This window comes from Urocitellus parryii, chromosome 13, assembly GCF_045843805.1.
Source record: "Urocitellus parryii isolate mUroPar1 chromosome 13, mUroPar1.hap1, whole genome shotgun sequence".
Taxonomy (NCBI): Eukaryota; Metazoa; Chordata; class Mammalia; order Rodentia; family Sciuridae; genus Urocitellus; species Urocitellus parryii.
Window position 1 is genome coordinate 62023869 of NC_135543.1, and position 13268 is coordinate 62037136.

At 41.6% G+C, this 13268-nt stretch overlaps 1 protein-coding gene across 2 annotated transcripts in view; it reads right to left on the minus strand.

Annotated features, from left to right (window-relative positions):
- Positions 1–1770: 1770 nt before the first annotated feature.
- Positions 1771–13268, minus strand: part of Ptpn2 (protein tyrosine phosphatase non-receptor type 2) — an 82489-nt gene continuing 70991 nt past the window's right edge. The window contains exons 9-10 of one of the 2 annotated variants that reach the window (XM_026401985.2): positions 9523–9624; positions 1771–2145 (exon numbers count right to left, since the gene is read on the minus strand). In XM_026401985.2, the coding sequence (XP_026257770.2) occupies positions 2124–2145; positions 9523–9624 (124 nt within the window). In that variant the 3' untranslated portion in view covers positions 1771–2123. Of the gene's footprint in view, positions 2146–8939; positions 9625–13268 lie in introns of those variants that run through there. The other variant, XM_026401984.2, reaches the window with a different exon arrangement.

Here is a 13268-nt window from a genome sequence, read left to right on the forward strand (position 1 = left end):
TGAATGAACAAGGACTATTCCACTAATTCAAAATGGATGGCACAGCTTCAACAGGTGCCTGGGAGGTCAGGTGGGTGACAGCTAGAGGCACACGGCTCCCTGAGGCCTCGGGATTTAAAATGAAGGTAGAACTGTCTAAGGCACTAAGTTTGAGGATGTTAATGATCGGGTCTGTAAAGATCATGTGGACAGCTGCATAGAGTGGACTGGTACAAATGGGTGGGCCACACCAGGAAGGAAAAGCCACCGCCGTCCCCACACACACATAACACAGCTTCCACCAAAGCGGGCCATGGAGTGTGCAGGACCTCATGACTCAACTGGACGTGGAGCCCACGGGGAGGGGAGCTTCAGCTCTCTGGGCATGTTGTCATATAAAATGAAATACCTGGGCTAGGGATGTGGCTCAAGCGGTAGCGCGCTTGCCTGGTATGCGTGCGGCCCGGGTTCGATCCTCAGCACCACATACCAACAAAGATGTTGTGTCCCCCGAAAACTGAAAAATAAATAGTAAAAAAATTAAAAAAAAAAAAAAAAATGAAATACCTGGAGATGAGCTGACGGAGATGGCAGTCAATTTTAAAGACTCAAGAATCTATACACACCATGACACCAGTCTGGGAACCGGCGACATGGTTCCTCTGTGAAGTAAGATCTGGCCTGGGCTAAAGACAGAACCAGCTTAGAGGTTACCAGAGACTTGCAGAGTTGAGACGACCAAAGTCACTGTGTTAAAATTAAAACCAAAGGCTCAGAGATGGAGTGTTGGAAACTCTCAGGTTTGAGAGTCAGGAAGAAGAAATGAAATAAGGAAAATCTGAGGTCTTAGGAAGTCTGTGGAGAAAGCTTCAAAGAAGCCCTTGATCTGCTGCTAAGAAGTCATATAAAGAGTGATGGCCTTGTTTGGTCACAGTAGAAACTAAAATGACCTTGTGGGCCATCTTGGGAGTGGTACAAGACAGACAATGCCACAGTAAGGCAGGACACGGGAAGTGAGGAAGTGGAGGCAGGTGAAGGTGGTAACTCCAGGAGCTTCCTCTAACGGGGAGGAGCAGCTGGCTGCTGTGCCTGGCGAGAACAACTCCTCCTGCAGCTTTCAGGAGAGACCCGGCAGGGGCTCACTCCACCTGCCTCTATATAACAGACACAGGAAATCTGGCGTAGGGCAAAGAGGAACACAGGATAAAGTCATTTGAATTTTTAAAAGCTGAAACAGCTGTATTTATAAAAATATTGTAAGAATTTCACAGCTGGCAAAATAAACAAATAAATAAATGACAGGCTTTTATACCCTTAAGGCGCCACTCATGTGACTGCAGGGGCTTAAGTGTCTCTGGACACCAAAATCATCACCAATAGACAAGTGACCACATACGTTGCCCCAATCCACCCCTTGGGCAGGAACTGAGATGGAAAAAGGGATCCCTGGCCTCCTGCTGAGGGAAACGTGGGGCAGAGTGCACCAGCCTGCAGGACACTGGGTACTGCACGGGACTGCTGCACCTCTCTGAAACTACTTTTGACCACTAGGCAATACTAGCTCACATCTCAAGTGACCCCAGGGATGTAACTTTCCTGTTTTTGCTTTTACCTAACCAATACTATCAGGACAGAAGACTACTGAGGAATAACTAAAAAAATCTGGAAAAGTAACCAATGTTTTGAACCAATTTTCATTTAAATATCAATTGCTAGTTATGGAAATCTGAGAAGAAACCCATAATATTCATATCTGAAGCAGAGCTGTCCTAAGACAATGCACACAAAGCAACATAGTCTATTTAATAAAAATATTTAATGCTGCCAAAAAGTATAAAAATACAGTAGGAATGGCAGTACAATACAAAGTAGTCTCTCCTAATTTATTTCTTTTACATCTTTCTACATTTCATACACGCATTAAAAACATGTAGCAATACATCAGATTAAAGGGTCTGCCAAGTCTTCTGCTGGTGGGTGCTCTTCATTCCCTGGGTGTAAAGTTTACTTTGTAAACAGACAACCGTGAGGCCGTCTACAGGCTTAGAAAGCCTCACTTAGTTTCCGGAGTGGGCTTCAGGTCTTGCTTTGCACATCAATGGTTCAAAATTTATAGCTGCAGAATATTCTCAAGTCATGAATATTTAGGTGTCTGTCAATCTTGGCCTAAAACATAAAATAAGAAGTCATCTATTCAATTCATATTTACCAAACACACAGACGTACATAGATACACACAAACACAACAGGACTAACGATGAACTAAAAGTAGGGCACCGAAAACCATTCCAACGTGTCACAGTCAACCACACCAGATGCTTCGCCAACCACACCAGATGCTTCGCTATCATCTTGGTAAAACTGCAGTGCTTGATTTTCATGTACAATCAGTGGTGTGAGACAGACGCAGGTAAAGCACCATGACTCATCTTCTTCTTCAAGAATTACTAACTTCAAATTTTTCAGGTCATCCAGTTTTACACAAGAAATGACCTCTTTGTAAGATACTGACAGACAGACAGATTAAAAAAAAAAAATAGCCACAGGAATTTAGCAAGACTACATGGTATGTGCCGACTTACCAACACTTTGGAATTCAATGCCAAAGTCTAATCCAATTTGGACCTCCACTGTGTAAGACTGCTAAAAATACTATTGATACAATGTTTGGACATAAAGTTGCCATGTGTCTTTAAATCACCCATGTTAGCAGCTGCATTTTATCCTGAGGGACAACACTAAGGATCATAGCTACATGACTGAAGTGAGAGGAAACTGAGGTTACCATCAACATGAAAGAAAACAGACATAAAATAATTGTCAGGCTTACTGTACCTTAATGCCAAGGGGTGAAAATGAGTTTAAACAAGCAATGGAAGGAACGGCTATGGTCAAGGGCAGCAGGATTTTTGAAGTTCCTGCACAATTATTTGCAAATGGACAACTTTTGGAGAGGTTCACGGTATTGCCATTCTCCCCAGCTCCTCTTTACCACAGAGCCCCAAACCTAAACATGTCAGTCCTGTGGCTCCGCATGGGCAGGCAGGAAACACAAGCCAGGTCCACACCAGTTAGCCAGAATGTCTACTCAAAAGCCCCGAGTTCTGGGGACCAGACTTCTTCCAGCTCCCAGCCCCCTCTGCAGAACAGCACCCCTGCACCGGGCACCGATGGAGCCGTCTTTTCATCGGGACTTCCCACCAACATGAACATCAAGTCATCAAGAAATCATTCTTAGTAGAATCTGAGTCACAAAAACTATGGGTGCTCGTTATAGGGGTCTCCAGCACCTGAACCAAGGGGGCTGATGGAAGGCAGAGCACCCTTTACAATTCTGATGCAAAATGTGCACCTTCCATGCACTCAGAAGACTGCTCGGAAAGGAACTTAATTCAATAACAGTGAATGAAAGAAGGGTTTGATTTAGAGAATATTCCGATGTTCCAAGAATACTTCTGATTTTCAGTGGTAGTACAAATTATTTCACAACTTTCTCCCTCCACTTAAAAAAAAAAAATCGGAGGAATATTTTGGCTTTTAACAGCTAAGAGTCTTTCATTTTCCCATTTAAATATTTGGTCCAAATACTCCACAAAACACAGTCGTGACTTAACAGGAAAGGCCTGAGGCGTGGAGTCACCGGGCCTCCTTGGTTGGAGACTGTACCTCAGTTCTATCAGGTACTGACTGTGCAGTCTGGGGCAAGTTACTTACACTTTGATTCAATTTTCTTACCCAAAACCAGAGGTAATGCCATCTAGTTAGATGAAGGGTCATGGAGGTTAAATCCGGATTGCACATTTAAACTGGTTGGCAAAACTGTAGATGGTGAATGGCTACAATTCCAGATTAGTTAAAGACATATTTACCAAGGATGAATTTTTTTTTTTTTTTTGATACTGGGGACTGAACTCAGGGGTACTTGATCACTGAGCCACATCCCCAGTGATTTTGTATTTTACTTAGAGACAGGGTCTCACTGAGTTGTTAGTGCCCATCATTGCTGAGGCTGGCTTTGAACTCGCAATCCTCCTGTCTCGGCCTCCCGAGCTGCTGGGATTACAGGTGTGTGCCACAGTGCCCAGCTGAATGATTTCTTATAACAACCTAAAAGATGGGATTTTTAAAAATTTAATTATTATTTCTAAATATTTTTCAAACAAGATGAAATCACTGACGAGGGTAACTGTTTTAAAGGACTATTTATACGTAAGACTGAAAAGACAAATAGGCTTCATTTTCAGAAATTCTGGTATGTTTGCTTGGACCAATTTTTGCTATTTTATTTAATGAGGCGAAAGGTAAAACAGGTTCTGACAAGCTGAGTGGTGTGGGTTGCACTGGGTCTTCTCTGCAGAAGTAGCCTTGGCTGGCGTGGGCAACTCGGGGTGTGGGGCAGGACCTTCTGTCCTGAGCCAGCACTGACATGCTGAGGTATCAGGAGCCAAACTGCTCCAGGAGTCATTTCTGCCATTAGATATTCACACCAAGAGTCTACTGCCTTGAGTCCCAGCTGATCACAACCTCTCAGGTGAGCCAGGGCTGCCTTAAAGGCCACTTACCCAAATTCCTCTCCTGAATGTGCCAGACATAGTGTTTATTAGTTATTTAAAGCATCAACGGCATCATGGTCTGAAAAGTCTATGTCAAGTCAGAGCAGCAACGAAAAATAACTTGATGTCTCTTAAAGAGTCTATACAGGAAAAACCACCACCACCACCACCACCACCACCTCCAACACCTCATGCAATTCTCCTCGCCGAAGGCCAAAACAAGCTAAGCAGCACACCAGCCAGGGTCAGAGCCGACTCTGCAGGCAACATCCTCACTCAACACTGTAATCCCCATATTCCATTTTTAACCAGAAAACCAGAAAGGGCTCAAAGACAGAACTTCTCATTTTCCCAGTGGACTGCCCAGAATCAGGGTTCTCTGCATGTTTTCACTGCCAGCTCCCAGACTCTCAGACCACGCAGAAGCTTCCACATCAGCCCCTGCTGACACTGGCAAGGGCTCTGGGCCAGGAGCACAGCACGGGAGGAAAGGATCGGCACTGACAGTGGGTGTTTCCAGAGCATAGGAGCCAAAGGAGACGGCCGCTTGTTTCTGTGGAGAGTGCAGAGCAGCCTGCTGCTCTCCTGGGGCAATGTGAAGGTGCCAGACAGTCAGAAAACTCCTGCTGCAGGGGAGAGAGAACCACACTCATACCACTTTCTTGGATCTGGATGAACAATGAAATGGCAATGTTAGGACAGGCAGCAGAATAGTGCCCAAGAGCGTGATGTTCGTGCACTTCCTGGGCAGAGCAGGAAGGAGGAGGCCCCCCCTGCCCCCACAGCAGGGACGGCTGGGACTGCGAGTGCCAACGCTGCTGGGAGGCTTGGGCACCACCGTCCCACGAACACCACTTGGAGAATAGATACAAGGAAAAATAGAATCCAAGCCAAATAACGGAACTGGAGGGAAGGATGAATGAACAGGATGTCTGGATGGAGTAACCATCCAGACAGTGAGAAGGCCTTTATTTCACTTCATGAGATGATAACATTTGCCTCTATCACCTACATAAGTCACAGCCAAATAAGAGCTTCTTAAAAGTGAGAGAGCCTTTATTAGCTGCTGTGTATGAATGAGAGTGCAGAGCAGACATTTCTACTGACACCTGGTTCCAGAGTGTGGAAAGAGGCACCCAGTCCAGTCAATGAAGGATGACCTCAGCCGTCCTTCCTTCCCTACCAAGATGCCACAGACTTTGGGGGGGGGGGGGCTACACCCAGTTACATACTCCTCACTCACTCAGAACCCCCGTGGGAACCTGCTAGAAGAAAATATAAACCAGTGTTTAGCAAGGGCTTGAAATCTTGCCTGAACACAGACAGAATGAATTACATACTGAATGGTACTCAGATTAAAACATTTAAAATTATTTTTAAAGATATGTATCTGAAAGTAAAAATCAAAGCAGATTAGATTTTTTGAATCTGTACAATAATAAGGCAGGCAAATTTGGAAATGCAGGCACTCATTAAAAGGTCAGTAAAAGTATTTTTAATACCATCAGGTTCTGATCTCTATATCAAATCCAGTTAGTAACAGTTTTCTGAGCATTTTATGGTTCAGCTTGGAGATAGCATCTCTCTAAGTCATTCCAACTTCAGATCCTCCTGTCCCTCCCAAGCTGCCGGGGTGATGGGCACCACATGATGTACATGTCCAGCTGGGCAGACACGTTAAGAAATGAGTTGCAGTCTCTAAGAATGATCTGATTCTAAAATATACCAGAGAGAGACTTTTCAATGATAGCACCGCAAAAGAAATGAAGAGATGTCAAGTCTCAGGCTTCTCGGGACCTAACACCACCACGACCGACTCCCAGCACTGTGTGAGCACCATCCCTGAAAGGCACAGTGCCGGGCACACAGAGGGACCGTGCATGCCATCAACTGAGCTCTACGTGTTTCAGAGTCACCATCAATTCCAGCTCATGCAAGTCGAAGGGACAGGCACATGTGCACCCAAGGCAACTCACTTGCCACCCTTCCTCTGGCAGCTGCTAGGCAGAGCTCTTTAACAGAAAATGACTAACAGTTTCTTGACATCCTTTTACTTTTATTGTTTATCTCTTGGCAGAAATATTAAAACACTGAGAAATGGACCCAAAAGATAAAGGACTTGGCAAATACATATCATCTCTGTTAAACATGAGAAATGGCTTCACTTTGTGCTGAAGCTCTGTATGCACTTTTATTACTTCAAACTGCAAAAAGTGGGCATTGTGTTTATCTTATATATAAATTAAACATGGAGAATGTTTAAGGAACAATGTAACACAACATGTGGCTACACCTGGAAAGGAGTGTGTAACCAGCCAGTACCTCCATGAAGCAAAGTCTGTTCCAGCTCAGAGTAGATGTGGAGGTGAACTAAGTGCTCTTTCCTGAGAATAAGAGACCTTCTTTTTTTGTGTTTGTTTTTTGTTTTTGATACTGGGGATTGAACCCAGGGGCACTTAAGCACTGAGCCACATCCTTAGCCCTTTATTGTATTTTATTTAGAGACAGGGTCTCACTGAGTTGCTTAGGACCTCAATAAGTTGCTGAGGCTGGGTTTGAACTTGCAATCCTCCTGCCTCAGCCTCCCGAGCTGCTGGGATTACAGGCATGTATCACTGTGCTTGACTATAAGTGACTTAAAAATCTGTTGAAGCCACAAATATTCTGGAGACCTATGCATACACAAAATCCTTTTTAAGATGCAGAACCCATCAGGAACTGCTTTCTTCTGGTGCTAGTGGAGAGGGCAGGAGCCACATCTTTGTCCATGTTTGACTTGTACAGCTCATTTAACAAAGGGCTGGGGGTAATGACCATGGCACTGCCACCTACTGCCATATATTTTAGTAATTAGCATTTGGCACACACAAAATATATCAGCACTGGTAAAACCACACCCCTGTTTAAAGACTCCACCATCTACCTCACCCTTAGGGATCTGCTGGGAGGGAAGAGAGCCTGGCCCTGAATTTCACAAAGTGTTCACTACATTGAATTTGATTTTAAAACACACTGTACCATGTACCATCCAGAAGGACAAAAAGCAGACATAACGCTAGGCTGAAATGCTGAATCCATGAAGCACGTTCATCCTGAGTAAGGCTGGGTACAGCCTTATCAGTATTTCTTTCCTATAAGGAGTCTTTATCTTGTTGTTAAAATCAAGGAAACAAACTAACTGGAAATGGAATGATGCCTGCCCATGCTGTGCTTGCAGAGCAATGGACTGTACTTTAGCAAAGATAAAAACAATGCAAATTAGAAAGAAGGATTTTAAACCAAAACCACCTAAAGCATTAGCATCTTGATGCCTAAACACAGGTTTAGTTCAGACAGACAGACAGAGATGTCCCTCTTACCTCCTCTCCACTTCAGGGTCAAGGACACAGTGATACTGAGTCAGGACATGGGCACAAGTTACATCAATCTTACTTAATATGTAGTACCACCTATGTCCTGCACAGTCAGCACACTCAATAAGGCTACGCAAGTCAATCCCAAACATTACCTACACCCATGGTTTTCAAACTGCCTTTACATGATAACTGTCCCCCTTGAAATGATTAAGCCTTGTGCCAAAACCTTACATGGTACATAAAAGATAAAGCAGAGATGCTGAGGCTGACAGTCAACCTCTTGGTGACCCTCTTGAAAATCCAATGAGCAGAGTTTGGAAACCACTCAAATAATATGTACTATCTATGCTGCCTGGCAATTAATTTATACCAACTATTTACAGTTTAAGTTAAACAAGTCAAACACTGATTGGTGTATTGGAACCTGAAGAAAACTAGCACTCGGGTGAGTAGTGAAGTCTAAAAATATTCACTAAGAAGTTAAAGGACAAGGGAAGGTTTGTACATCATCTCACTATTTGCTGCAGTGGAAAGAACGTGAAAAAATTTTGCTTCAAAACTTCAGTCTGTGAACTGAAATCACAGATCACCAGTGTCGTTGCTTTTAGTTTCTAAATCATGATTTACCCCAATTATAAATTAGGGTAATTACACTGAGTTTTTGTGGAAAATATACAGTGTTAGTCATGGGCTTTGCAGAGACCAATTTCTGTACACAGTCTTGGCAGCTATTACCTAAGTGTCCCAGCAAGGATTTCAAAGATATTTTGCAGAAAAATTTTGTTTTTCTTTTTCTTTTTAAAATAGAGAAAACTGTAAAATATAAATGAAATGCAAATATGTAGTAGAAACTGCTTATCCTGATTTGTAACTACTCATATCAAACTTCTCTTTAGGAAAAGGGAAAATGTATCCAGTACAATTGAAGCAACATACAATTTATTATTATTATTTTTAATGGTAACAGATTTTCAAATTGAGTTTTTAAAAAGTACATTTAACTACAAAAGTAAGATTAAATAGGTACTTATAAAATATATTTACCCTGAAATGGTTAAGAATATAAAGTGTTGATGCCCATGTCAATAATACATTATACATTACACACATTAAAGGTCATTTTCTTTCCATTAATAATGTAATAAAACCACAATATTTATTGCTTGTATCAAGTGCAGGTTAAAATCCAGATAGCCTTCAAATTCAAATCCTTGTGATAAAGGATTTCTCAATGTTGGTCGGGTGAAATTACGTGTCACACTTGTGAATACAGGTGCAGAATGTATCGATTTTTAACACGCACGAACGTCTTTATTTTAGACAGCCGCTTACAGTTTAGGTTTCAGAGGCACCTGCAGTGAAGAGTCCTGAGATGCTGGGCTGGGGTTAAGTCTCACTGATCTGGCTGATGTCTATTCTACTGCACCGTTTTTGGGGTAGGAGGCGTTTGCTGCTAAAAGACAGACCCTTGTGATTAATGCAGCAACGTCAGTACTAGTGCAGAAGCTTGCTGGGCAAAACTGTTTATTTATAGGACATTTTGCTGAAAAAACAGAGTCCAGCCAACCAAAGCGCCAACCAAAATGACTGACACAAACCCCATCTTAGTGAGCACAGGCTGCCAACATAACCACCTTTTTCTTTTTCGTTCAGTCTCATTCAGCCTCTGTTTCATCTGCTGCACCTTCTGAGCAGTGGTGGCTTTTCTGTCCTCTCGAATACGTCTCCGTAGAATACTGTGGATTAGAAATAATAATGATAAAAAGAAGGTACGCATAGCAGAACAAGATCACTCTGGTCTAAAGGATCCGGACACTGATAAGACCACACACATCCACATGTTCTTCAAGTCCTTCAATCACTGCAATAAACAAGGGGAAGCCCCAGTACTCCAAATGGTCCAGAGATGTGCTCTGATAACTCAGCAATCGCTTCTGGTACAGTTTTATATTAATGTATACTTTTAACAGGACCTGAAAATAAGCAAGGCTCTTTTTCAAACTGTGAACTGGTGCCCATCAGTTTTCATTCCCTCCTTTTTTTTTGGCAGGGAGGGTGGGGGAGGTTCTGGGGCGTTGAACTCAGGGGCACTCGACCACTGAGCCACATCCCCAGTCTTATTTTGTATCTGATTTAAAGACAGGGTCTCACTGAGTTGTTAGTGCCTCCCCGTTGCTCAGGCTGGCTTTGAACTTGTGATCTTCCTGTCTCAGCCTCCCGGCAGCTAGGATTACAGGTGTAGCCTCTACGTACAACTCCTTCTTTCTTTGCCAGCCAGTCTGCAGATGCAGGAATGGGAAACAAGGAGGTGCTCTGGCACCTGGTCCTCTGTACTATCATCTGATGTTTCAAGGCCCTTGATAAGTGCCATCTGTTAAAAATTTCCATGGATACTCTACTGTGACAGGGCCTACTTTTCTTTTTATTTATTTTTGGTACTGGGGGTTAAGTTCAGGGGCCTGAGCCACAACCCCAGCCCTATTCTGTATTTTATTTAGAGACAGGGTCTCACTGAGTTGTTAGTGCCTTGCCATTGCTAAGGGTGGCTTTGAACTTGCTATCCTCCTGCCTCAGCCTCCCCAGTCACTGGGATTACAGTGTGCCACCACGCCCAGCAAGTGGGCCTACTTTTAAATTTATCCTTACACTTTTCTAGCTCCTGTTTTCCTATTCAGTACTGGTCAGCATAAGCTCCTTGACTCCCAAGATACTCAGACTCAGCACTACATAAAGAATGGCCAATGGCAAACATCAATTACTACTTCTTCCCTTTAAAAATCTCTCACAAAACTCATCTGCTCTTTTTGCTTATTGTCTGTGATATGGCAAAAGCCTAACCAGTTTCCCAGTAATTTTTCTAAAGTAGTTTTGAGCATGCAGCTTAATTTTAAAAAAATGAGTTCCTCTTCAATGTCTACTACATGAAGACACAACTTTTCTTCCTGGCCAAAATGTTTAATCTGAATCAAATCATGAGAAACAATGAGAAATAAAGACTGTGGAAAAAGACAATTGGTCAAGTGAGGGGAAAAAGAAATGGAGAACTGTTCCAAATTAAAGGAGAAACTTTAAAAACCACATCAATCAAATATAATCAAAAGCATGACCCTTGATTAGATCCTGAATTACTTTTTAGAATAGTTCTAGAAATTGGGATAATCATAAAAATGTTCTAAAATTATGTTATGGCCTTAGCCACAAAACTCTGTAAATATTAACATCCACTGAATTCTATACTTTAAATAACAGGAATGGAGGGAAGGAAGGAGGATGGGAATGGGAAAGACAATGGAATGAATGGGACATCACTCTCCTATACATGACCAGTGTAACTCCACATCATGTACAACCACAAGAATAGAAGTTACATTCCATGCATATATGATATGTCAAAATACAATCTACTGTCATGTATATCTCTAAAAAAGAATAAATAAAGAGAAAAAGAAACCCAAAACACAAAAAAGAATCTTATTTTATCATGTTACATTTCTCTGATATGCTGGAACCTGCAGATGTTGCTGACCGACGTGTCCAGGCAGAATCAGCACAAACAGCCTTCAGCTCTGCACTACTTTTCATGCCCAAACACTGCCCCCCACCATCCTGTTCTTCAGATTTGTTTCCCACAAAGACAGAATCTTCCCTTTTATCTTGGTCCTCTAGTTTCTATTCTATTCTTCAAGTCTTCCTCTTCTCATCCCCTGAAACCCTTGTGTATTTATGGTATTTAATTTATAGTAAATAATTGACAATTTGCTAATAATTTGCTAATTTGGGTACTTGCTTCTCATATTAGTAACTGAGGAGTATATTTTGCTTACCTTTAATTCCTATAGTTCTTCTGCACATCTTTTTCATTTTCACTTATTAAGTAAACAGGCCCCCCTGGCTGTTTGAATTCCATCCGAATATTTACTTGCAAAAATTATTACTGAGAATACTCTCTGAATTGAAAACTCGTAGACAAATGCACATACTGCTAGTAAAAATATTCAAGTTGTGTTCAAATACAGGAAATACATTTATAAAAGATGTAATGAATCCATTAAGTGATATGATTATATAATTAGTGCTTTACATCTGATATGAGTTTAAAAGGGCTGCCCAGAGGAGACCATGTGGAAAGCCTTGCAGTTGCACACAGTGGGCTTCTGCCAACACATGCCCTGGCAGGCACATTCCACACTACGCACACTCTCAGGAGAGGGTCCAAATGACTGAACTTTTCAAATACCCCAATTATTTATTCTCATTTGCAGAACACTGACTTTCAAATTTAAGACTGCAAGACATAGTAAGAAGCATCTTACTACCCCCAACCCCCTTTAAAAGCACATTTTGTAACAGCTCTGTAATTCTGGAGTGATTTTGCTAATCTCTGTGCCATGAGACTCAAGACATGGGAAGGTTAATTCACTGGACTATGGCTGGCCTGTGTCTTTAAAACCAAGACAACACTCCAAAATTACAAAGGATCCCAACCCAGTCACCAAGCTCATTTTTCCTAATTCTGCACATAGTACTTAATCAAGGGGTGGGTGGTGGCAACAAATATGCTTGTGACAATCTTATTATGAAAAAATTATTGAAAAAGATAACAGCAATTTAAAACAATATTACTTTGTGGTTTTGGGGATGCTACTCAGTGGCAGAGTGTTTGCCTGACAAGTGAGGCACCCCAAGAACCTTCACATTGCACACACGCACACCGTATACTTCATTTAAAAGTACTAAATTTAAGGTGGAAAAAAATATACTTGTACAAATAATTTCGTGCTTTCACTAGTCATCTTAAAACTACTAAAACCATAATAAGGAATAATATATCATAATTAATGATTCAAAAATAAACTATTCAAGTCTAAAAACCCATGACTATATAGTGAAATGTTAGTTTTTATAAATTTTAAGGCATGTAATCTTCTTTTCTGTTGCTGAGGATTGAGCCTAGGGCCATGCACACACTAGGAAGAATGTTCTACCACTAAGCTATACCCCCAGGCCCATATTAGGAAAAGAGAAAAGTGAAGCTATAATGTGTAGTTGCCCTTGACTATTTTCATTGTTACATTCCAAAATCCTGATCTAACAAAATAACTGTAACATAAAAATTCTCAAAGTAAAAAGTGTATTTCACAAAAAAAGAAAAGAAAAAAAATTTCATTTGGAGACAGAAGAAGAAAGAGTTCATTCACTTTGCTAGATGGCTCATAACCTTAGGATACCAGTTTCCTAATGTGGGTGCGAGCCTTGGACATGTAATTTGTTAATGTTAAACGTTCATATTAATTTAAAACCCAGAAAGTTTCAAAGGGCATTTTAATGTAATTTTTGGGAAAAAGACTTATCTTCCTCTAACAATGGAATTTTTTTTTAA